The sequence below is a fragment of the Gorilla gorilla genome, chromosome 22 (genome assembly GCF_029281585.2).
Source record: "Gorilla gorilla gorilla isolate KB3781 chromosome 22, NHGRI_mGorGor1-v2.1_pri, whole genome shotgun sequence".
NCBI classification, from domain to species: Eukaryota; Metazoa; Chordata; class Mammalia; order Primates; family Hominidae; genus Gorilla; species Gorilla gorilla.
Genome location: NC_073246.2, coordinates 46,197,393 through 46,223,358, shown reverse-complemented (window position 1 = coordinate 46,223,358; position 25,966 = coordinate 46,197,393). Strand labels below are relative to the sequence as shown.

The 25,966-nt window shown below is 53.2% G+C and overlaps 1 protein-coding gene across 3 annotated transcripts in view; it reads right to left on the bottom strand.

Annotated features, from left to right (window-relative positions):
* TRPM2 (transient receptor potential cation channel subfamily M member 2) overlaps window positions 1–25,966 on the bottom strand; it is a 104,128-nt gene that overhangs the window by 66,193 nt on the left and 11,969 nt on the right. For all 3 annotated transcript variants that reach the window (XM_055373718.2, XM_055373712.2, XM_055373713.2), the window contains exons 4-10: window positions 21,123–21,291; window positions 19,533–19,713; window positions 17,169–17,335; window positions 9,911–10,091; window positions 7,778–7,839; window positions 6,352–6,552; window positions 2,553–2,655 (exon numbers count right to left, since the gene is read on the bottom strand). In XM_055373718.2, coding sequence (XP_055229693.1) covers window positions 2,553–2,655; window positions 6,352–6,552; window positions 7,778–7,839; window positions 9,911–10,091; window positions 17,169–17,335; window positions 19,533–19,713; window positions 21,123–21,291 — 1,064 coding nt within the window. The remainder of the gene's footprint in view (window positions 1–2,552; window positions 2,656–6,351; window positions 6,553–7,777; window positions 7,840–9,910; window positions 10,092–17,168; window positions 17,336–19,532; window positions 19,714–21,122; window positions 21,292–25,966) is intronic.

Genomic DNA, 25,966 nt, shown 5'->3' with positions numbered 1-25,966 from the left:
ATAGCTATAAATTTCTCCATTAGCACTGTTTTTGCTATGTCCCAGTCTTTCCCCATTGAACATGATATTCACTGGGAGTTTTTCATATATGGCTTTTATTACATCAAGGTAGTTTCCTTTTATTCCTAATTTGAATGTTTTTACCATGAAAGGGTGCCAAATTTTGTCAAATGTATCAGTTGAGATAATCATGGTTTTTTCCCCATCATTCTGTTAATGTGGTGTATTGATTAATTTTCATATGTTGAACCATCCTTGCATTCCAGGAATAAATCTCATGTAGTCATAGCGTATAATCCTGTTAATGCTACTGAATTTTGTATGCTAATATTTTGTTGAGGAATTTCGTATCAATGTTCATAATGGATATTGGTCTGTAGTTTTCTTTTCTTGTAGTGTCTGTCTTTGGTATCAGAGTAATGCTGGCCTCACAGAATGAATTAGGAAGTCTTCCTTCTTGAATTGCTGGGGAAAGTTTGAGAAGGATTGGTGTTAGTTCTTTAAACATTTGTTAGAATTCACCAGTGAAGCTATCAGCCCTAAAACTTTTGTGGGGAGATTTTTTATTACTGATTCAGTCTCCTTACTATTTATAGGTATATTCAGAGTTTTGTTTTTTTTTATGATTTAGTCTTGGTAGGTTTTGTGCTTCTAGAAATGTGTTCATTTCATCTAGTGCTATGGCTTGAATGTTTTCCCCAAAGTTCATGTGTTGTAAATGTAATCCCCAGTATAATAATGTTGGGAGGTGGGGCCTAATAGAGGTGATCCATTACAGGGCAAAGCCTTCATGAATGGATTAATGTCTTATTTTGGGAGTGGGTTAGTTATTGCAAGAGTGGGCTTGTTATAAAAAGCAAGTTTAGCTCCCTCTTGCTTTCTTACTCTCTTTCATGCGTCTGTGTGCTCTCTTACCCTTCTGCCTTCCAGTGGAAGGGCATGTATGTGCTGCCATTCTGGAATGACACGAGGCAGGCCCTTGCCAGATGCTGGCCCCTCAATTTTGCCAGATGCTGACCATCCTCTGGGAAGGCAAGGATGGTCAGTGATTCATTTATAAAGTACTAGGTAGTTTATAAAGTACTTAGTCTGTGGTATTCTGTTTTAGTCACATAAAACAGACTAACACATCTAGGTTATCCAACTTGTTGGCATACAATTATTCACAGAATCCTTTTACTTCTGTAGAGTCAGGAGTAATGTCCCTACTTTCATTTCTAATTTTAGTAATATGAATCTTCTTTCTTTTTTCTTAGTCCAGTTAGCTAAATGTGTGTCAATTCTGTTGATCTTTTCAAATAACCAATTTTTTACTTTATTGATTTTCTCTGCAATTTTCTATTCTTTATGTCATTGATCTCTGCTCTAATCTGTACTATTTCCTTCATTCTGCTACTTTTGGATTTCATTTGTTCTTATTTTTCTAATTACTTAAGTTGTAAAGTTAGGTTGTTGGTTTAAGATCTTATTTTTTAATGTAAGCATTTATAGCTATAAATTTCTCCATTAGCATTGTTTTTGCTATGTCCCATAAGCTTTGATATATTGTGCTTTTGTTTTCATTGGTTTCTTGATTTCCCTTTTGATTTCTTCTTTCATCCATTGGCTGTGTAAGGTAGTGTTATTTAGTTTCCACAACTTTGTGAATTTTCCACTTTTACATCCATTATTAATTCCTAACTTCATCTTGTTGTCAGAGAAGATAATTTGTATAATATCTATCTTAAATCTATTGAGAGATAAATTAAGGCTTAATTTGTGGTCTAATATGTAGTCTATCATCTCGCTGTTGGTGTGAGGTTTTATGCACAACATCAAGTCCTTGATAATGGGAGTCTCAAATCAACACAGAAGCAAGATGAAAGTCTGGCCTTTATCACAAAAGTTCCCTGCTGATCCCAGCCTGGGCCCACTCTGCTGAGCCCTTCAGAATCAGCCTGGGGCCTCCGACCCTGGAGGGTGAGAAGCCCAGCATCGGGCAGGAGGAGCACATATAAGACCAAGGCTTCCCAGTGTCAGGTGCCAGCTGGGTAAGACAACGAGGCATAAGCCTTCTCTCCTGTGGCATGAGAAGAGGACAGTGATGTTTGTGGCCTGGAGAATGGGCCAGGCTAAGCAACAGAAGTTACACAGAGAGCCACTACAGCTCGAGTCCATCACACCATTTCTGAGGCCCTGCTCTGCCTCTACACTCTTTCCTGCATCAGAGGTAGAGGAGCTAAAGTAGCCAGCAAGCAGGAAGTTGAGAGAGGCAACTTCTGCACTCTTTCTTTCCACCCTGAAGTTTTATGAGAAATTATGACCACTACAAAGGTAAAAATGACACAGGCTGCACTCAGATTCCAGTTACAAATAAAGGAGCTCATACCTCTAACATCAGGTGACAGGCAGGCACCCACCTGCACGTCGCCAGCTGCCCTCTGGCCAGGGTTTCTGACCAAGGAGGAATATTCTGGTTCCCAGAATCATGGCACTTCAAGACTAGAACTTGGCATCCTCAGAGCTCACATTCTGGCCTCCACCCCATTGCCCCCATGTTCCCTGACCCTCACCTTTCAGCAAGGCCTGCAAGATGGCCACATCCACGTCCTGCTGACCATCCTTGCCTTCCCGGAAGACAGTCAGCAGCTGCCGCCTCCGGACGATATCTTGGATCTGCAACAAGCATTTTCTAAGTGAGACACACAGTGACTCCTGAACCCCTGCCTCCTCCAGGACACATAGAATTGAGGCCCCGGACACAGCCAGAGCCTTGGGTCCTGCCTGCGCTTGTGGCCAGGACACCACCACATCTCCTCTTGCCTTAGACGGTGCAGATGAAGATCCATGGGGACCAAATACATCATGTTTGTGAGAGTCTGTTGGGTGGAAAACACAATCTAAGGGCAACGGATCTTCACCCTGACGATAGTGCAGCTTCATGCGAGGCTGCTCCTCCTAGCCCTCCTGCTAAGCCCAGGCCACTCCTCACCACCTGCCTACCTGCCTATCTATCTGTCTACTTATTTATCTATCTGTCTGTCGATCGATCAGTCGATCTATCTATCCATCTATGCATCTATCCATCTATCTATCTACATAATCTGATCTATCTATCCATCTATGCATCTATCCATCTATCTATCTACATAATCTATCCATCTATAAATCTATCTATCCATCCATGTGTGTGTTTCATCTATGTATATATGTATGTATCTATCTATCTACCTATCCATCTATCCATGTATCCATCTATCCATCCACATGTATCTATCTATTGTCTAGCTATCCATCCATCCATGCTTCCATCCATCCATACACACACCCACCTACCAACCATTCATCCATCCACTTATCTTTCTATCTACCTCCCACCCACTATCTATCTATCTATCCATCTATCTATCATATCAATTCATTCATCTTTTTTTTTTTTTTTGAGACAGACTTTTTGCTCTGCCACCCAGGCTGGAGTGCAGTGGCACGATCTTGGGTCACTGCAACCTCCGCCTCCTGGCTTCAAGCAATTCTCCTGCCTCAGCCTCCAAGTAGCTGGGATTACAGGCGCCCACCACCATGCCTGGATAATGTTTGTATTTTTAGTACAGATGTGGTTTCACCATGTTGGCCAGGCTGGTCTCAAACTCCTGACCTCAAGTGATCCACCCGCATCAACCTCCCAAAGTGCTGGGATTACAAGTGTGAGCCACAGTGCCCAGTCCATCCATTTTATCACCTGTCTGTCTATCTATCTATCCATCCATCCATCCATCTAATCTACTTATCATCTAGCTACCCATCTATCCCTCCATCCATCCATCCACATGCCCACCCACCCACCCACCATCCATCCATCCATCTATTCATCCATCCATCTTTCCATCCAGCCATCCACACACCCACCCATCTATCCCTCCATCCATCCATCCACATGCCCACCCACCCACCCACCATCCATCCATCCATCTATTCATCCATCCATCTTTCCATCCAGCCATCCACACACCCACCCATCTATCCCTCCATCCATCCATCCACATGCCCACCCACCCACCCACCATCCATCCATCCATCTATTCATCCATCCATCTTTCCATCCAGCCATCCACACACCCACCCATCATCCATCCATCTATCTACCACCCACCCACCATTCATCCATCCATTCATCCATCCATCCATCCATCATGGCATCCCTAGCAGGTATGTCTACTACAGTTACTCCTCCTTGAAGCACCTTCCCCCTGTGTCCAGGGCAGGCAACTCCACAAACGCATCTTCCCACGGCTCCCACTGCTCCCAAAGTAAGCCTCAGCCTTGTCCCTCTGGCTCCCCAGGCCAGCCACACCTGGCCTTCCCTGCTTCTCTCCTCATCCCCAGCCTGGCCCCATTGCCTCCACATAGACTCTGCCCTCACCTGGAGGGCTCCTCATACTCCACCTCCATGCCTAAGACCCCAACGGTGCCCCATCCCTCGGGGTCCAGCTGTCGTGACAACTCCAAAACACATCCTGAGCTCCCTGGCAAACTCCACCCTCATCCAGCAGCCAAAGGTCTCCTGGCTTTCAGCACCCCCATCCTCATACCGTAAAGCAGCTCCCAGCGTCTGAGCCCATAAAAGTCTCCTGGACTTCAGCCTGCCCTGTCCTCATAGGGTGAAGCAGCTCCCAGCGTCTGAGCCCATATGGACGCCAGGGCCTCGTTTCCTCGTCTGAGTCGAGCACTCAGTACCCCTACTTAACAGATGAGAAAGGCAAGGCTGAGCGAGGGTGGGCAACTTCTTCCTGGCCACAGCTGTGAGCCCCTGCAGGGAGGCCCCCGGGCCCCTCTGACGGGGCCGCCCACCAGCCGCAGCACCCGAGGGTGGCTCTGCAACTCCTCCACAGTGTAGACGGACACTCCGAGAAGGCGTGTTAAAGGAGCGCACTGACCCTGGCTGCATGGCTGGGCCCCTCCCCACTGAGCAGGAGCATCAGCGAATGCCGAGCCCCTGCTGAGGCCTGACGGCTGTGTGTGAAAGCACCACTTTCAGGGCCTTGGCTTGGCTATGGAGAGTGCATTAAAAATAAGCACCTTTCAACAACAGCAGATTAAACTCAGTCCTGAGAATTGCCTGAATAATTTATCAACCAGCAGAGAGAGGGCTCCAGGGCCCGCCTGACTAGTCCCAACGGCACCGGGAAGGAAGGAAAGCCGCCCTGACGTGGGGAGCTGAGCGGCCGCTCACAGCCGGACCGCGATGTTTTCACACACTGATCTGACGCTTGCAGCTACATCATGTTATTCTCCTGCCGGACAAAAACGCTCTCAGAAGACATCTGTGCAGAACAAGGTCACTCTGAGACCATCGCAACGCACAGAAGGAAACAAGGTCACTGTACCACCCACAAATCACCAGTCACAGAAACTCTGCTTCTGAATCGGCCAACGGGGCCAAGACCTCCACCCAGCCCTTCCGACACCCGTGGTTCCTGAGGGTGCTCATTTTCAATCCACTCTCCACAGGCCCAATCTGGCCAAATACGTGTGTCCCTGTGGCCTGCAGCTGGAGGTCACCACTGCCCACACAACCCAAATTAAACACAGTGGAAAGCGCATGTCAGCCACTCAGAACCTGGGGATGTCCAGGGTCTGCAGGAAAGACATAGACAGAGGGCTCTGCCGGCCCTGGCTTGCTGGGAAACTGAGGATGAAAAGGCCCCAGTGCCAGCCCCTGCAAAGAATCCTGCCAGGAATTGAGTCAGGTGACCCTGGAACCAGCAGGTACAGGAAGGGGAGGGGCTCTCCACTGGAGCCCACCCCCCTGGTCAAGGGCTTGGTGGGGTGGCCAGGGCTGACCAACCACGGCCCTTCACGACAGACCCCCTCTGGAGGCTGGGGTCATGGCAGGGGCCACCCAAAATCTACCCCTGGACTGGGGCAATGGCCCCTCCTGAGGCCACTCTACATGCCTCCATTAACTCACCTATGAGGCTATGATCTGGACTGGACCGTGAGACCCACAGCCATTACTCAGCAGCTGCCTTGCTGCCCGACTCGGCTGAGGCCTCCCCAGCGCCTGCCTCCCACCCGTCCAATCCAGCAGACCCTTTTCACAGCACCACTGAGCCCAGCAGTGTTCCCAGCCCACCCTGGTGTGCTGCGGGTGAGGTTCACACCCTCCTTTCACGTGCTGTCTTGGGATCTGACCTCCGGACCCCAGCCAGGAGGTTTCCCACCTGTGCCCTGCCCTCTGCAAATCGCTCTGGCACCCGCTCAGACCCGGTGGGTTCTCCGCATCGGTCCGTGAGTCCTGGTCCTGCCCACCAGGCTGACAGTGTCTCTGCAAAGCAGCCACATGCTGGTGACCGTCGTGCCCGTCAGCCTCACCTTTTTGGTCCACTCGACAATCCCGCTTTCCGTGAAGGTCTCAAACATCTCCTGGAAGAACACGCTCAGTTTCTGCTGGATCAGGGAGATAGTGATGTCCGAGACAGGCAGGTTGGCCACCTGGGCAATGACGTCGGCCACGCGGCCCGAGCCCTCCACGACCACGCAGGGGGTGCCGTTGGTGGTGGCGTTGTAGATGGTCTGCAAGGCAGGTGGGGGTGTGAGCCCGGGACTGGGTACTCGCCTCGCTCCGATGCTTTCTGAAATGGAGAATTCTCCAAGGCCAGCTAAGGGCAGGGCTGGCTAACACTACTCCGAGATCCACTGAAAGCACTTATTAGTTTGGTGGCATCGCCTGCTCTGGGGGAAGAGGGAGCTGCCCCAACACACTGGGGGCTGCATACCTGGCGCCTCTCAGGCCTCAGCACCAGCAGAATCAAAGACTCCCAGCATTTTTGCCCATGGACCTGCAGACGTGAGGGCCTCGCAGCAAAGGGGACGCTGCATGGACCTGGAGTTACCGACCTCATAAAAGCCCACAGTAAGAGCAGGGCCATGAGGAGGGCCCCTGGGCTCCAGGGTGTGCTGGACTTCGGGAAGGGACTGGCCACAAAGCCGTCTGGCAGGAAGGACCCTGCCGGGTGCATGAGCATCAGCCTGGGGTAAGGAGGCGGGTGCAGCCGCCCCAGCAGAAGAGCCGTGAAGGGTACTCGGCACGCATAGGGAGTGGGGACCCAGTGCTCTATGGATTCCCATCCAGCCTCAAGCCCCCAAGGCTCTGTTTTGACCTCCTGCAATCATGAAACATAAATGGGACGTTGCCTGTGATCCCATCCTTCACAAAAGCCCATACTCTTGCTCCAGATCCTCAGGCTATATGTCCTCGTACATTCCTACAGCAGGTGAGGTCACCTCGCACCCTGCACGCCACAAACCAGTTAGGGTTAGGGTCGGGAAGGAAGGCTGGCAGAGCAGCGCATTCAAGCTGCCTGCCAAATCGGCGGTCACACAGCTGCTGGCACCACAGATCTGGGATGGGGGCCACGGCCCTATACTTTGAAAAATGCTTCCTGGAGGAATCTTCGGGGCAGAGTTGTAGAAACCCCCCAGCCTCCCCAGCAGGTCCTGGGGGCAGAGGCTCCCCACTCACTCCAGGCCCTGGGGCCCCACCCTTTCCTTCCACGCCGGTCAATGGCCCAGTAACAGCCAAGCCCAGCCTCCTCCTCCAGGCACCTTCCTCCGACCCATCCTCCACCCACCCAGAAGCAGCCCCGACACAGCGTAGATGCTCTTTCTCTTCTTCTGGTGGGCAAGCTCATCGCCCTCTTGCCAACAGTCTTGAGTTCTGAGACAAGCACTTTTGGACAGTCATCTGCCTGCAGCGGGACGGGCCCACACATGCCCCCTCCCACCTGGCCATACTCACGTGCAACGTGCCCGGGCCGCCCTCCAGCACCACACACACGATGGGGATCTTGATGGCCACACCTAGAAAAAGAACACAGCTGAGTGAGGGCCACACCTAAACAAAGCACGGAGCCGAGTGAGGGCCACACCTGAACAAAGCATGGAGCCGAGTGAGGGGACAGAGGTGGGGGGCAAGACCCTGCACTGGGGGCACTCTCCCCTGCCCCCTGCCGGCTCCAGCCTAACCACACACTGAAGCACCTGCTGGGAGGCCTCCTGCCAGTGCTGAGTCGCCGTTAAAGGTCAAAGCTCCACATTCCCGGGGGACCTGCCTGTTCCACATCAATGAGCAGACTCAAGAGCCCCCCGCCACCCACACTTCCCCGCTCGCTTGCTTCCCATCCACCCCTGCCTGCTTTCTTGGGAGGGAGGGAGAGGGGCTATGGACAATCAGAGCTGACGCCCCAAGCAGGTGGCACAACCTGCCACGCGTGGATGCGAGCAGCATGCGGCCCGTCCATCCTGTGTCCATCCGCCCAGCCCCACCCTGAACTTCATCCAGCCCAACAGCAGTGGAGCCTGAGAAGGACTTAGCAACCCCTTTCCCCAGGCAGCAAACTCTGTCTGTGAGCCCCCCACGGGCCCATCGTCTTCACACACTCACCCACACATCCCACCCCAGATGTCCTAGTCAAGCAGGGTTCTCAAAGTGTGGTCCCTGAACCGCAGCATCACCCTCACCAGGGAACGTGCTCCTACTAGTCAAGCAGGTTCTCAAAGTGTGGTCCCTGGTCCCTGAACTGCAGCATCATCCTCACCAGGGAACGTGCTCCTACTAGTCAAGCAGGGTTCTCAAAGTGTGGTCCCTGGTCCCTGAACTGCAGCATCGTCCTCACCAGGGAATGTGCTCCTACTAGTCAAGCAGGGTTCTCAAAGTGTGGTCCCTGAACCACAGCATCGTCCTCACCAGGGAACGTGCTCCTACTAGTCAAGCAGGTTCTCAAAGTGTGGTCCCTGGTCCCTGAACTGCAGCATCGTCCTCACCAGGGAATGTGCTCCTACTAGTCAAGCAGGGTTCTCAAAGTGTGGTCCCTGAACCACAGCATCGTCCTCACCAGGGAACGTGCTCCTACTAGTCAAGCAGGTTCTCAAAGTGTGGTCCCTGGTGCCTGAACTGCAGCATTGCCCTCACCAGGGAACATGCTCCTAATGCAAGTTCTCAACCCACCTGGAGCTGCTGAGTTGGACCCTGGGGCTGGGGCCCACAAGCTGGTGAGAAACCCTCCAGGGGAGTTCGATGCACAAGGAACCCTGCAAGGGACCCCAGCCCACCCGGGCACAGGCCAGACACCTCCCGTTCACCATCTCCTCTTTGAACCCTCCTCAAGCGATATGCAAAACTCTGCACTTGACCTCCCGACGTCCTCAAACCCATCCCATCCCACCTATTAGGAAAAAGGTATCAAATCCTAAGTTTTGACTATCGTACATTCTGATTTCTGAACCTGAGACCAGACCATGATCAAGGTTTAAAATAATTGTAGGGCCAGGCACAGTGGTTCAAGCTTGTAATCCCAGCACTTTGGGAGGGTGATGGGAGGATCCCTTGAGCCCGGAAGTTCGAGGCTACAGTGAGCTGAGATCATACCACTGCGCTCCAGACCCTGTCTCAAAAAAAATGTAGGTTGGCCCATTACCTGCGAGCACACAGGGGAGCTGCCAGCCCCCCAGACCGCCCTCCCACTGGCTAAAATGGGCAAGAGAAGATGACCCTCCTGGAACAAAGTATAAAGAGACACGGGAAAGAAACCCAGGTGTGTTCTGAGGACGTTCCGAGTACCATGAACATCCTGGTCGTGACCAGCTGTACCTGACAGTCTGACCAGCTCACCGCGCTCTCTGCCGAGTGCCACGAACGACCTGTGACCAGCTGTACCTGACACTCTGACCAGCCCACTGCACTCTCTGCCAAGCGCCACACCTGTTGAACGTCCTGGTCATGACCAGCTGTACCTGACACTCTGACCAGCCCACTGCACTCTGCCTGAGCGCCAGGCCTATTGAACGTCCTGGTCGTGACCAGCTGTACCTGACACTCTGACCAGCCCACTGTGCTCTCTGCCCAATCACCCTCGAAAGTGAGCTCCTCTACCTCCTCTTTCCTTGGTCTGCTCCGATATGAACCTCTCCAGCCTGGTCCTCAGAGGAATCTCCACCCCGTACTGGCCGTGGGTCCCGTCGTCCACGAGGATGAAGTGAGAGTGGTTGCTGTCTAGGCAGGTCAGGTTCCCTTGGCCGTCCTCATCCAGTATGTACTCAGCGGGGAAGCTGCCCTGGGATGGCCAGGAAGCGTCAGACACTGCTTCTGGAAAGCTCTGCCTCTCTAACACGAGCAGGCTGAACACCGGCCCCCAGAGAGACCAGGTCCCAGTCCCTGGAATCTGTGGATGTGGCCTTATTGGAGAAAGCGACTTTGCACATGTGATCGAAACATGAGAAGATTAACTTGGATGATCCGAGTGGGCCCAAAATACCATCACAGGTGTCCTTACAGGAGAGAGGTGGTGGGGGACATACACAGGAGAGGAGGCCGAGGGACCACAGAGGCAGGGGCGAGTGACATAGCCACAAGTGGAGAAAGCCGGACCCCCCAGAGTGGAGGAGGCGGAGAAACAGACGTGTGACCCTGACTTCAGAGTTCTGTCCTCCAGACACGTGAGAGACCACAATGCTGCTGTTTCAGGCTTGAGGCCATTTGTTACGGCAGCCACAGGAAACGGATACAGGTCTGGGGTGAGGAAGTGGGGTGCTGCTGTAACAAACACCTAAAAATGTGGAAGTGGCATTGAAACTGGCAACGGGGAGACAACAGGAGGATTTAGAAGCACCATGAATGTAAAACGTCTCAACGTCCTTGAAGAGAATGTTGGTGGGAATGTGGTGTTACAGGCCTTGCAGAGACGGGCGCAGTGGCTCACGCCTGTAGTCCCAGCACTTTGGGAGGCCAAGGCGGGAGGATCACCTGAGCCCTGGAGTTCGAGACCAGCCTGGACAACATAGCAGATCTCATGTCTACAAAAATGAAAAAATTAGCCGGGCATGGTGGTGCACACCTGTAGTCCCAGCTACTTGGGAGGCTGAGATGGGAAGATCACTTGAGCCCGGGAGGTCAAGGCTGAGGATTGCACCAACACACTCCAGCCTGGGCAACAGTGAGACCCTGTCTCAGAAAAAAAACAACTCACAGTAAGGGCTCAGAAGGAAGTGAGGAGCAGGGCAGAGAAGACTTTGTTGCCTTAGAGCAGGGGTCCCCCATCCCCTGGGCCATGGACTGGTAATGGTCTGTGGCCTGTGAGGATCTGGGCTGCACACAGCAGGAGGTGGGTGGTGGGTGAGCGAGCGAAGCTTCATCCCTATTTACAGCCACTCCCCATCGTGTGTGTGACTGCCTGAGCTCCACCTCCTGTCAGATCCACGGCATTAGATTCTCATGGGAATACTAACCTTACTGTGAACTGTGCATGCGAGGGACCTAGGTTGTACTCCCCTTATGAAAATGTAATGCCTAATGATCTGTCACTGTCCCCCATCACCCCCAGATGATGGGACCGTCTAGCTGCAGGAAAACAAGCTCAGAGCTCCCACTGATCCTACATTATGGTGAGTTGTATGATTACTGCATTATATATTACAAAGTAATAATAGAAATAAAGTGCACAATAAACGTAACGTGCTTGAATCATCCCCAAACCAACCGCTTACCACCCCGCCCCCATCTGTGGAAAAACTGTCTTCCACGAAACCAGTTCCTGGTGCCAAAAAGGCTGGGGACCGCTGCCTTAGAAAATATATATATGGGCCAGGCACGGTGGCTCACGCCTGGAATCCCAGCACTTTGGGAGGCCAAGGTGGGCAGATCAGTTGAGGTCTGGAGTTCAAGACCAGCCTGGCCAACATGGTGAAACCCAGTCTGTACTAAAAATACAAAAATTAGCTGTGTGTCGTGGCACATGCCTGTAATCCCAGCTACTCGGGAGGCTAAGGTGGGGGATTTGCTTGAACCCAGAAGGCGGAGGTTGCAGTGAGCCGAGATCGCACCACTGCACTCCAGCCTGGGCAAAAGAGCAAGGCTCCGTCTCAAAAAAAAAAAAAAGAGAGAGAGAGAATACATATACTGGCATGAACAGAATTTTAGCAGAAAAATGAACATCACAGATGCTTCTGGTGAGGGCTCAGAAGGAAGTGGGAAATGTGGTACTGGAGACTGGAGGGAAGGCCACCTTTGTTGCAGAGTGACAGAAAGCCTGGCTGAATTGTGCTGTGCAGTTTTGTGGAGAGCAGAACTATAAATGATGAACTTGAAGATTTAGCCGCAGAGATCTCCAAGCAAAGTGTTCAAGTTGTGGCCTGGCTTTTTTTCTTGCTGCTTCTCACAAAATGCAAAAGGAAAGAGAGAAATTGAGGGAAAAAACTGACAGACAAAATGGAACCAGGACTTGATGATGTGGGAAATTCTCAGCCTATCCAGGTCGCATATAATGCAAGTCGCATATAATGCAGAAAATGAAAAGAGATTCACTGTTTGAAAAGCAGACTCTAAAGAGAAGACCAATGGCCAAGCGCAGTGGCTCACGCCTGTAATCCCAGCACTTTGGGGGGCCGAGGCGGGCGGATCACTTCAGGTCAGAAGTTCGAGACCAGCCTGGCCAACATGGAGAAACCCTGTCTCTACTAAAAATACAAAAATTAGCTGGGCGTGGTGGTGGGTGCCTGTAGACCTAGTTACTCAGGAGGCTGAGGCAGGAGAATTGCTTGAACCCGGGAGGCGGAGGTTGCAGTGAGCTGAGATTGCACCACTGCACTCCAGCCTGGGCGACAGAGTGAGACTCTCTCAAAAAAAAAAAAAAAAACAGAGAGAGGGCCAAGGGTGTGTCTAAACAACCTCCTGCTAGTGATGAAGAGACTAGGCAAGGAGACTGCAATTCACTCAACCATCTCAGAAGCCAGAAGTGGAGACAGCATCACAGGAAAGGTCTGCAGAGCCCTTTCTGTCTACTGGCAGAAATTTCTATGGCATTCAAAGGAGGACCGCAAGGTTTTCACAAATGTTATATCAACAACAACACTGCAAATTTGGACTGAAAGGGACAGAGACGGGATAAAATGAAAGGTCGTCAGACTCCTTAAAATCTTCAAGCAGACAAAAAGCTATAACCTTTAGGGAAAAGGATCGTCCTGAAGGCAGGGCCGTGGACACAGAGCAGGGTAGGGGGTGCCCAAGCCACAGAGGGGTCTCCCCCGTCTTATCACCTAGTGCATTCTGCCTGCTGGGTTTTGGAATTGCCTGGGGCTGGTGATGCCTTCGTTCCTCCCGTGTTCCCCCATTGGGAATGAGTGTCTGCAGCTGTGATGCTACACCTGCTCTTCCCTTGTATTTTGGAGACAGGTGACTTGTTTTCTGGTCTCACAGGTGCACACATGAAGAGAAATTCTGCCCCAGAATGGATCAGACCCAGAGTCTTCAGCGTCCCTGACTTAAATGATGACATTTGGGACTTTTGAGCTGATGATATTTTTGTTTGTTTTGTTTTGCTTGAGACGGTGTCTCGCTCTGTCACCTGGGCTGGAGTGCAGTGGCACAACCTTGGCTCGCTGCAACCTCTGCCTCCCGGGTTCAAGCGATTCTCCTGCCTCGGCCTCCCAGTAGCTGGGATTACAGTCGCCTACCACCATGCCCAGCTAATTTTTTGTAGAGACGGGGTTTCTCCATGTTGACCAGGCTGGTCTTGAGCTCCTGACCTCAGGTGATCTGCCTGCCTTGGCCTCCCAAAGTGTTGGGATGACAGGTGTAAGCCACCGCACTCGGCCAAGCTTATGATATTTACATGAGATTTTGATCTTGGAGTTTCTGCTGTAACAGGTTTGTAGTTGGAGGGGATCATTTGGTTCGGTTTGGTTCGGTTCGGTTCGGTTCGGTTTACACAGAGTCTTGCTCTGTCACCCAGGCTGGAGTGCAGTGGCATGATCTCGGTTCCCTGCAACCTCCAGCTCCTGGGTTCAAGCAATTCTTCCTCAGCTGGGATTACAGGCGCCTGCCACTATGCCCAGTTAATTTTTGTATTTTTAGTAAAGACAGGGTTTCCACCATATTGGCCAAGCTGGTCTTGAACTTTTGTCCTCAAGTGATCCGCCCACCTCAGCCTCCCAATGTGCTGGGATGACAGGTGTGAGCCCCCACACCCAGCCAAGATCTGGCAATGGTGTGAACATATTTTGCCTGTGGAGTGGACAGGAATCTTTGAGGTCAAAGGGAGGACCGCAGTTGGCTGAATCATGGCCACCCAAAGACATCAAGGCCTGCTCATGGACCCGGTAAGTGCTGCTCCTCATTTCCTTGTTTGGAAAAGCATCTTTGCAGATGTCAGTTAAAGATCTTGATATGAAGGCATCACCCTAGATGACCCTAGTGGGATCTACATGCCATCATGAGTATTCTTACGGAACTCTTGGGGGAGATTTGACACAGGCACACAGAGAAGGCCACGAGACACGGAGGCAGAGACTGGAGGGAGGCGGCCACGGGACACGGAGGCAGAGACTGGAGGGAGGCGGCCACGGGACACGGAGGCAGAGACTGGAGGGAGGCGGCCACGGGACACGGAGGCAGAGACTGGAGGGAGGCGGCCACGGGACACGGAGGCAGAGACTGGAGGGAGGCGGCCACGGGACACGGAGGCAGAGACTGGAGGGAGGCGGCCACGGGACACGGAGGCAGAGACTGGAGGGAGGCGGCCACGGGACACGGAGGCAGAGACTGGAGGGAGGCGGCCACGGGACACGGAGGCAGAGACTGGAGGGAGGCGGCCACGGGACACGGAGGCAGAGACTGGAGGGAGGCGGCCATGGGACATGGAGGCAGAGACTGGAGGGAGGTGGCTACCGGCCAGGGAATGCCATCAGCACCCAGACGCTGGAGGCAGCAAGGAATGCTCTTCCCCTAGGCCCTGGAGGGAGGTGGCCCTGCCAACACCGCTGGCTGGATGATGGCCAAGCGACGCGGATTCCAGATCTCATAGACTAAGTTTCTGCTGCTTTAAGCCACCAGGTTTGTGAGCCTCGGTTACAGCAGCCCCGGGAGACAGACCCAAGGGAGGGCGGCAGCTGGGCTGGGACACACACCCTCCGCCGTCCACAGAGAGGGAGCGTGGCTGAGCGGAAGCAGCCACAGTCCCATTCCGCCACCAACGGTGGTGTCACGGGAAGTCGTCTGAACTCAGTGTGGGGAGGAAAGTAAGGAGTGACCTGGGACGTCACCCAGCCGCTCCTGGCTTCAGTTTTTCAATTCGTAAAAAGAGCAAGCAACGCCCAACAGCTGGTCCAGTCCGACCCTGCCGGACACATTCATGATTCTGACGCAAAGGAAGGCAAAAGCCGGGCTGGGGCTGGCCAGTGCTTGCTGGGCCCCTCGTGGGCATCTGGGAGTGTCCTCCACCTGCCCCGGGGAATGGACACACAGTGTCCGTGTCGCTGCCAGAGGAGTAAATCACCCCTTGGGGTAACGAGGGAACCTGCTCAGTGAGTCACAGGCCAGTGTTCCCTGGGCTTTCGCGACCACGTGGATTCAGGGGCACACACGCATCATACCAAAGTTAGTGTGTCCTTGGAAAATCTGGTTGAATGACTCATTATCTGTCCCAACTCAAGGCTCCGGATTAAAGCAACTGCTTCTCCTGCGTCCAGTTAATCAGAGGCAGGAGTGCTCCGTCCTCAACCTTGACGGAGAAGCTGGGGGTGGGTGCTGGCTGCTAGGGACCACAGCACAGTGGGATTCCCGGCTGCAGGAGACCTCTGAGTACAGGGACTCAAAGTGCTAAAAGCTCCGGTTCGGGGTCGGATCGCCCTGGCTCAGCCCCACCCAGCTGCCTGCTGGCCACGCCCCCTCCCTCCGCTCTGTTAGCGGAACCCTCACAGCGAGTGATTGTCACCTGGACCCCTCTTACAACCTTGAGGGAGATACCAGAGTCCAGCCAAGTTAGCCGTTTGTCCGGGGTCACCTGGGTCAGGGCTGGGCCGGGAGTTGCACCCAATCTCCTGAGTGCGCCCGCCTCCCCCGCACACTCCACCTGCTCCCCGCAGCACCCGGTCAGATGTCACCCACACCCCGGCCCCTGCACACTCCACCTGCTCCCCACAGCACCCGGTCAGACGTCACCCACACCCCGGCCCCTGCACACTCCACCTGCTCCCCACAGCACCCGGTCAGACGTCACCCACACCCCGGCCCCCGCACACTCCACCTGCTCCCCACAGCACCTGGTCAGACGTCACCCACACCCCGGCCCCTGCACACTCCACCTGCTCCCCGCAGGACCCGGTCAGACCCACACCCCGGCCCCCGCACACTCCACCTGCTCCCCACAGCACCCGGTCAGACGTCACCCACACCCCGCCTCCCCCACACACTCCACCTGCTCCCCGCAGGACCCGGTCAGACCCACACCCCGGCCCCCGCACACTCCACCTGCTCCCCACAGCACCCGGTCAGACGTCACCCACACCCCGCCTCCCCCACACACTCCACCTGCTCCCCGCAGGACCCGGTCAGACGTCACCCACACCCCGCCTCCCCCACACACTCCACCTGCTCCCCACAGCACCCGGTCAGACGTCACCCACACCCCGGCCCCTGCACACTCCACCTGCTCCCCGCAGCACCCGGTCAGACGTCACCCACACCCCGGCCCCTGCACACTCCACCTGCTCCCCACAGCACCCGGTCAGACCCACACCCCGGCCCCTGCACACTCCACCTGCTCCCCACAGCACCCGGTCAGACGTCACCCACACCCCGCCTCCCCCACACACTCCACCTGCTCCCCACAGCACCCGGTCAGACGTCACCCACACCCCGGCCCCTGCACACTCCACCTGCTCCCCGCAGCACCCAGTCAGACGTCACCCACACCCCGGCCCCTGCACACTCCACCTGCTCCCCACAGCACCCGGTCAGACCCACACCCCGGCCCCTGCACACTCCACCTGCTCCCCACAGCACCCGGTCAGACGTCACCCACACCCTGCTCCCCGCACACTCCACCTGCTCCCCACAGCACCCGGTCAGACGTCACCCACACCCCGCCTCCCCCACACACTCCACCTGCTCCCCGCAGGACCCGGTCAGACGTCACCCACACCCCGGCCCCTGCACACTCCACCTGCTCCCCACAGCACCTGGTCAGACCTCACCCACACCCCGGCCCCTGCACACTCCACCTGCTCCCCACAGCAACTGGTCAGACCTCACCCACACCCCGCCTCCCCCGCACACTCCGCCTGCCCCCCACAGCGCCCGGTCAGACCTCACCCACACCCCTGGTCTTAGGCTCCCCTCCCTAGGGGGCCGCACTCACCGTGGGATGGATCAGGCCCTCGCGGCGGTGGACAGTGCCCCAGGTGGCGACTCCGATGGTGATGAGCTCGCCTTCCTTGTAGCTGCTGCTCAGGCTGAAGTCCCGCACTGCCTCGCCTACCTGCTTCATGACGCCGGCGTGGGACCCCCCTGTGATGATCCAAGCCCCTGGGGAAGGAGCACGGGTGGGCAGGCCCCGCAGCACTGAGGGGCACTCTGACACCCAGGAGCTTGACGCCTGAGCCCCTCTAGGCTCAGCGATGCCCCGCCCCCATCAACGCAGAGCTCTTCACTCAGGGGCTTTCAAACCAGCATCAGGTGTAAGGAATCGAGGTTCCCACGCGCTCAGGTGGGGTGGGAACAGGAGCAGGCCCCGCCCCTCTCCCGGTCCCTGCCGCCTCCTCAGGCCCCAGTCTCAGGATCCCGGTTCTCAGCACCTCTCTGCATTCTTGTATTTTGCTTTCCCTCTTCCTCCCAGCTTTCAGGACCCAGGTGTGGCAGAGTGCTTCCTCGCTCCCAACACTCAGCCTGGTCCCTAGGAAGGATGCCCCCCACCTCCCACCCGCCATCTGCTGGTGGTGGTTTGCAGCCACCCCTGTAAGAAACACACCTCTGGCCGGGCACGGTGGCTCACGCCTGTAATCCCAGCACTTTGGGAGGCCGAGGCGGGCAGATCACCTGAGGTCAGGAGTTCGAGACCAGCCTGGCCAACATGGTGAAACCCCGTCTCTACTAAAAATACAAAAATTAGCCAGGCATGGTAGCACACGCCTGCAGTCCCAGCTACTCAGGAGGCTGAGGCAGGAGAATTGCTTGAACTCAGGAGGCAGAGGTTGCAGTGAGCTGAGATAGCGCCACCACCACTGCACTCCAGCCTGGGTGACAGAGCAAGACTCTGACTCCAAAAACAAAAACAAAAAAACAAAAAAACAGCCAATCGGTCAGGCACGGTGGCTCACGCCTGTTATCCCAGCACTTTGGGAGGCCAAGGCAGGAAGATTACTTGAGCCCAGGAGTTCAAGACCAGCCTGCACAACATAGACCTTGTCTCTACAAAAATTAGCCTGGCATGGTGGCATACGCCTCTAGTCCCAGCAACTCAGGAGGCGGAGGCAGGAGTATCACCTGAGCCCAAGAGGTCGAGGCTGCAATGAGCTGAGATCGTGCTACTGCACTCCAGCCTGGGGAACAGAGCGAGACCCTGTCTCAAAAATAAATGGATGGATGGAAGGATGGAGATAGATAGATAGAAAGATAACAATTGAAAAGGTGGTACTGGCTTTGGGCCAGGAAGTGGACGACAAGGACACGGATATTGAAAGCTAAAAAAATGCAACATCAAGACCTGGAGCGGGTGAGACCTGAACAAATCCGTGGCATTATTTGAGGTGGCAAAGCTTCAGAAAGAGCCTGTGGGATGGTGACCTGCGTTAAACCGAGTCCCATGTGACCAGGCTGAGAAAAGGTCTGGTCATTTTACAAGCAGGGCTGTGGGGCTCACAGGTCAAAAGATGCAGCCGTGCCTCACGCTCACCAGGCAGACAATGAAACTGAGGACTCTGTGAGCCACTCAGGCCAAGTCAGGCTCAGTTACGACTCCACTGCGAGGCAAAGACCAGACCCCAGGAAGAGCAGGGTGACTCTAGGCCCATCCGGACGCAACATTGCCAAGTAATCACCTCAGGGCCTCACTATTCATCCACAGTCCCCTCCAGGGAGGCCCAGGGAGCCGTGAGGACTTGGGGCCCCCTCCCCATGGAATTAGGGTGGGGCGGGGCACCAGGTCACGGCACCTGGGATCTCACACCATCCACCAGGACTGGGTCCCTGCCTGGCTCTCACCAGTGGTGCAACTTTGGGAGGTGATTTGTCTCCAACCAGGCAGTTGCCTCAAGTGAAGAGATTGAAATAATAATGCTCCTTGCCTGATTTTGATGGAAAAACGCGATAATGGAAAGCTTGATGACCGGGAACTCTCGCTGACCCCCTACAAATGGCCCGCAGTGCTGGCCCCAGCCGTGCACCCAGGCCACTGAGGTTCCCAGGCCACCAAGGTTCCCAGGCCACCAAGGTTCTCAGGCCACCAAGGTTCCCAGGCCACCGAGGTTCTCATCTCTGCTTGGCCCTGGGCACCAGCAGGCCATGCACTGAGCCATCTCCAGCCCACAGGCAAGCCAGGGGGAGCACCGGGTGTCAGGGAGCAGCTGTGCCCAGGTGAGAGGTGCATGGGTCCGACTCAGGCTGGGGCACAGCCTCGGCGGCATCCAGGGACTTTTTGGGTCCTGATGGCCCTGATTGCCCCGGCACTGCCTCCACAGCCCACCCCACCCGCTGGGGCCTCGTGTCCCTCCAGCCTCCGAGTTACCTGTGGTCTGAGCCACCTTGACCAGGCCTCTGCGGAAAATGCTTTTCAGCCGCGGCTTCATGTTGAAGTTCTTGGCCCCCCCGGTCACCGAGATCAAGAGATTGGGGACGTCCAGCCCCCAGTGCTGGGTCATGAGGTGGTAGATCACGCTGGAGGGCGTGTCCTGGGAGACTCGGACGTACTGCAGGAAAGGGAAAATGGCGGAGGGAACCCGTGTGTCAGTGGTCAGGGACAGCACCGACCCTGGATTCAAACCCACCACTGCCACGGCCACGGTGGCCTCAGACAAAGGGTGGGGCCTCCCCATACCTCAATCCCTCAACTGAAACCCAACAACAGGACTGTCCCCGTGACCACAGTGACAGAGGGGCCCAGGGGCCTGGACAACACCCACGTGTCATGGTGACACAGGGTGGCTCAGGGGCTGTGCCAGCCAGGAAGCCTGGGGCCACATGACCCCGTCTCCGGGACCTGCCCCACTCAACCTCTTTGGCCACCTCATGGCAACACCACGCATTGAGTGGACAGGTCACACTCGACAGGTACCAAGTTCAGGGCTCCAGACCCCAGCACAGAGATCAGTGCCACCCTCCCCACCTCCAGGACAGTGGCACCCAATCACTGTCTCAGAACCCTCCAGAAGGCTGGTCAACACTCAAGTCTCAGAACCCTCCAGAAGGCTGGTCAACACGCGAGTCTCAGAACCCTCCAGAAGGCTGGTCAACACGCGAGTCTCAGAACCCTCCAGAAGGCTGGTCAACACGCGAGTCTCAGAACCCTCCAGAAGGCTGGTCAACACGCGAGTCTCAGAACCCTCCAGAAGGCTGGTCAACACGCGAGTCTCAGAACCCTCCAGAAGGCTGGTCAACACGCGAGTCTCAGAACCCTCCAGAAGGCTGGTCAACATGCAAGGGGCCGAGCCTCTGACTCCACAGGCCTGGGATGGGGCCTGAGAATTGGTCAGAGATGGCTGGTCCAGGGACCTCAGTGAGGTTGTGCACGACAGAACCCAACCCTGCACCTGGGCCTCCCTCCAGCAGTCTGCACCCTCACAGCGCTCTCCTAAAGGCCAGGCTCAGCCTGGATCCTGCCATGCCTGGCCTAGCCTCCTCGCAAGGACTCTCGCGTTTGCTTCCAGACTTGCCACATGGGCCTCCCTGCTATCCTGGGCCCCTTCCCCCAGCTTTTCCCTCCCTTCCCACACCCCTCCTACCATTCTCCCAGCACACCCTGAGAGCATCTGTGTCCTGCATCCCTCTCCTTCCTCCCTACTCCCTCCCAGGCCCTGACAAATGCCGCCCAGGGACACCCAGCCAGAATTCACTCACCACTCCCAGCTTGCACCTTCCTAGAAAGCTCACTGTGCCCCACCCTGCTTTGCAGATGGCCAAGCACTCTGAGAGTGGGGTGCATCTCTTGCTTGCCTTGCAGAGCCCCTACCCGCAGCTTCCCTTGCTGTGCAGTGGGCTCTATGCACCCTGGAGCTTTGCCAGCCTCCTGCTCTTGCCCCAGGAAATGCCGACCACCGCATGTCACTGTGCGGCCATGCAGCTCCACCTACAGTTCAGAGCGAGAGTGATGGAAACCAACCTTTTTCACCTTCTGGCTCAGGCCCGTGAAGACGATGTCGCCAAACGCATCTGTTGGCATCTCCTGGACATGTTTCTTTGGGTCCCACTGTGTGCCCTGGAAGGTGTGGGGCTTGGTAGCCTCCTCCAAGTGCTGCTCATGCGTGTAGCCACACTGACACACCACCTTCCTGCAAAGACACAGCACCAGTCACCCAGGGAGTGTGGTGCCCTTCCTGCTCCCTGTGAAGGCATCAAAGGAGGCCCAGTGGAAAGCCGCAACCTTCCCCCACCCAGCAAAAACAAAGCACCTGCCCTTCCAGCCATGGGGGAGGCAGCAAAGGCCTAATGGTGGGCTGGAACTCTTCTCACCCTCAGCAGTAACAAGAAGCCTCCCCAGGAAGTGTCAGTGGATCAGTGGAGGCTACAGGGGGGCTTAGACTTCACCCTTCGTGGGGCAGTGATGGGAGAACCTCCTTCCTTCACCATAAACATGTCAAGAGGACCAGCTAAAACTCAAGATCTTGAGTCTCTTAACATAAAATCTAAACTATCAAGGTTTCAATCAAACATCACTAGTTTTAACAAGAGACAGGAAAATCTCAACCAGGATGAAAAAAGACAGCTAACAGCCACCAATGCCAAGATGACACAGATGTTAGAATTATCTGAAAATGATTTTAAAGCAGCCACATTAGAAATGCTTCAACAAGCAATCATGAACATGCTCAAAACAAATGAAAAAATATAAATTTCCAGTAAAAAAAGAGAAGATATACCAAATGCAAACTTTAGAGCTGAAAAATGCAGTAACCGAAATAAAAAACTCAAAGGATGGACCCAACAGCAGGATGGAGGAGACAGAGGAAAGAACCCAGGAGCAGGAAGATATAACAGTAGAAATTGCCCAATAAGAACAACAGAGAGAAAACAAACAAACAACAACAAAGAAAAAAATACACAAGTAAACAAAACCTCTGGGACCTGCAGCACTATAACAAAAGATCATACATTCATGCTCAGAGTTCCAGAAGGAAAAGAAAAAGACGGTGATCCTGAAAATGTATGTAAAGAAGTCATGGCCAAAATTTCCCATATTTGACAAAAGAGACATAAACCTACACACGCCACAATCTGAGTGAACACCAGACAGGATAAATCCAAAGAGATACATGCCAAGACACATAACAGTTAAACTTCCAAAAACTAAAAACAAATAAAAACTTTTAAAAGCGGCCAGGCGCAGTGGCTCACGCCTATAATCCCAGCCCTTTGGGAAGCTGAGGCGGGTGGATCACAAGGTCAGGAGTTCGAGACCAACATGGCCAACATGGTGAAACCCTGTCTCTACTAAAATCTAAAAAATTAGCTGGGCATGGTGGCCGCAGCCTGTAACCCCAGCCACTCGGGAAGCTGAGGCAGGAGACTCGCTTGAACCCAGGAGGTGGAAGTTGCAGTGAGCCCGGATGGTGCCACTGCACTCCAGCCTGGGAGACAGTGGGAGACTCCTCAAAAAAAACAAAAAAAACACCTCAGAAATGACAGGAAGTTTGGACCTTCTTAATTGAAGGAAGGCTAGGGAATTTGTCACGAGCAGACACACCCTAAAAGAATGGCTAAAGGACATTCTCTAGACAGAAAGGAAACAAGAAAAGGAATTTTGGAATATCTGAAAGGAAGAAAGAATAACAAAAAGAGTAACCCCTTGAATTTCGTAACTGATGTTTGATGGCTGAAGCAAAAATTATAACACTATCTGACATGGTTTTCTTTCTTTCTTTTTTTTTTTTTTCTTGAAATGGAGTCTCGCTCTGTCACCCAGGCTGGAGTGCAGTGGCGCCGATCTCTGCTCACTGCAAGCTCCGCCTCCAGGTTCACGCCACTCTCCCACCTCAACCTCCCAAGTAGCTGCGACCACAGGCGCCCATCACCACATCTGGCTTTTTTTTTTTTTTTTGTATTTTTAGTAGAGACGGGGTTTCACCGTGTTAGCCAGGATGGTCTCCATCTCCTGACCTCGTGATCCGCCCACCTCGGCTTCCCAAAGTGCTGGAATTACAGGCTTGAGCCACCATGCCCGGCCCTCATTTCAATATATGTAGAAGAAATATTTCAAGCAATTATATTATAGATTAAGAAGGGGACAGAGATGTAAAAAGAGATAATGTTTCTATACTTCACTCAAACTGGTAAAATGTCAACATCAGCAGATTGTAATAAGCTGTATTATATAATATACTATCTAGAGCAACCCCTCTAAAAAAAAAGTGATACAAGAAGATACACTCAAAAACAGTATGGTGTAAGCAGTGGCTCACGCCTGTAATCCAAACACTTTGGGAGGCCAAGGTGGGCAGATTGCTTGAGCTCAGGAGCTTGAGACCAGCCTGGGCAACATGGCCAAACCTTGTCTCTACCAAAAATACAAAAATTAATCGTGCATGATGGTGCATGCCTGTAGTCCCAGCTATTCAGGAGACTGAGGTGGGAGGATCACCTGAGCCCAGCGAGGTGGAGGGTGTAATGAGCCAAGATCGTGCCACTGCACTCCAGCCTGGGCAACAGAGTGAGACTCTGTCTCCAAAAAACAAAAACAGTATGAATAATCAAAATAGAATTCTAAAAAATGTTCAAGTAACCCACAAGAAGGCAAAAAAAAAAAAAAAGAACAAACAGAAAACAAAAAATAAAATGGCAGACATAAGCCCTAACATACCAATAATTACACTAAATATAAATTTTCTAAATATGACAATTAAAAAACAGATTGACAGAATGTATTTAAAAAAATAGGACCCAATTATTTGACGTCTACCAAAATCTCACTTGAAGTGTAATGACACAGGCAAGGTGAAAGGGAAAGGAATATTCAGCAGTTAAATAATATTGACACAAGGCCGAGTGTGGTAGCTCACACCTGTAATCCCAGCACTGTGGGAGGCCAAGGCGAGTGGATCACTTGAGGTCAGGAGTTCAAAGCCATCCTGGACAACATGGTGAAGCCCTGTCTCTACTGAAAATACAAAAATTAGCCAGGCGTGGTGGCACATGCCTGTAGTCCCAGCTACTCCCAGTTGCCGGGAGGCGGAGGTTGCAGTAAGCTGAGATCGTGCCATTGCACTCCACCCTGGGCAAGAGAATGAGACTCCATCTCAAAAATAATAATAATAATAATATTGACACAAGCAGCAACTTGGATGGATATCAAGCGCACTGTGCTGAGGGGAAAAGACACGGGTCATGTAGCGTATGATTCCATTGACGTAACATCCTTGAAATGACACAATGATAGGCATGAAGAAAGACTGGTGGTTGCAGGGATCAGGGATGATGGGGGAGGAGGTGAGCTGACCATATGGAGGAAGTACAGGAAGAGCTCGGTGGAGACGGACAGTGCTGTATCTTGACCACAGTGGTAGTTACACAAATACACATGTGAAAAATGACATAAGGCCAAGAGCGGTGGCTCACACCTGTAATCCCAGCACTTTGGGAGGCCGAGGCAGGCAGATCAGTTGAGGTCCGGAGTCCGAGACCAGCCTGACCAACATGGTGAAACCCCATCTCTACTAAAAATATAAACATTAGCTGGGCGTGGTAGTGCTCACCTGTAGTCCCAGCTACTCAGGAGGCTGAGGCGGGAGAATCGCTTGAACCCAGGAGGCGGAGATTGCAGTGAGCTGGTGTGGTGCCACTGCACTCCAGCCTGGGCAGCAGAGCGAAACTCCATCTCAAAAAAAAAAAAAAAAAAGACATAAAACTAAACACATGCATTCTACCAGCTTTAATTCCTGGCTTGGGTAGTGTACTACAGTTACGCAGAATGTAGCCACAGGGGGAACCGTGGGGCCCATCTGCAGTATCTTTGGAACTTCTTTACATCTATAATTATTTCAAAATAAAAAGTTAAAAGCACACACAAAAGAGGCTCCAAGCAGATGACATGGGGCTAGCACCTCGCCCAAGGTCTCCCACCTCCTCCCCTCGCCTGGGGACGGCAGGAGCTGCCGGAGTCGCCAGCCTTCGGGACCTGCTGCTCTGCCTCCTCCCCTTCCTCTGGCAAGAATGCGGCAATCTCTTTCTTCAACTGCTACCTTCCCTCTTTTTTCTTTGTGGGTTGAAGTCTTTTTGTTCCTTTACTTCAATTCATTGGTGTTTCAGGGCAAGAAGAGATAAATTTATGTGTTCTTTATAACTTGTTTAATTGGAAATCCACAATATTTTTAGATTCCTTTTTTTTGCGGGTAACAAATAACCTAGAAAAGTTCAGATGAGGCCGGGCATGGTGCCTCATGCCTGTAATCCCAGCACTTTGGGAGGCTGAGGTGGGCGGATCACAAGGTCAAGAGTTCGAGACCAGCCTGGCTAATATGGTGAAATCCTGTCTCTACTAAAAATACAAAAATTAGCCAGGTGTGATAGTGCACACCTGTAGTCCCAGCTACTCAGGAGGCTGAGGCAGGAGAATCGCTTGAGCCCGGGAGGCGGAGGTTGCAGTGAGCCAAGATAGGGCCATTGCACTCCAGCCTGGGCAACAGAGCAAGACTCCGTCTCAACAAAAAATAAAAATAAAAATAAATAAATATATATATATATATATATATATATATACACATACACACACACAGATGAGACGGGAAAAAATGGACATATATATATATATATATACAGATGAGACAGGAAAAAAATGGACCAATCAGCACTCTGTAAAATGGACTGATCAGCAGGACATGGGCGGGGACAAATAAGGGAATTAAAAAAAAAAAAAAGTCTAAAACCAGATGAAACCTGAACCAGATGGCACAGGGGAAAGACCACTGAGCAGTGAGAAAGGAAACAGGTTGCCCCACCACGTATTGACTGTGT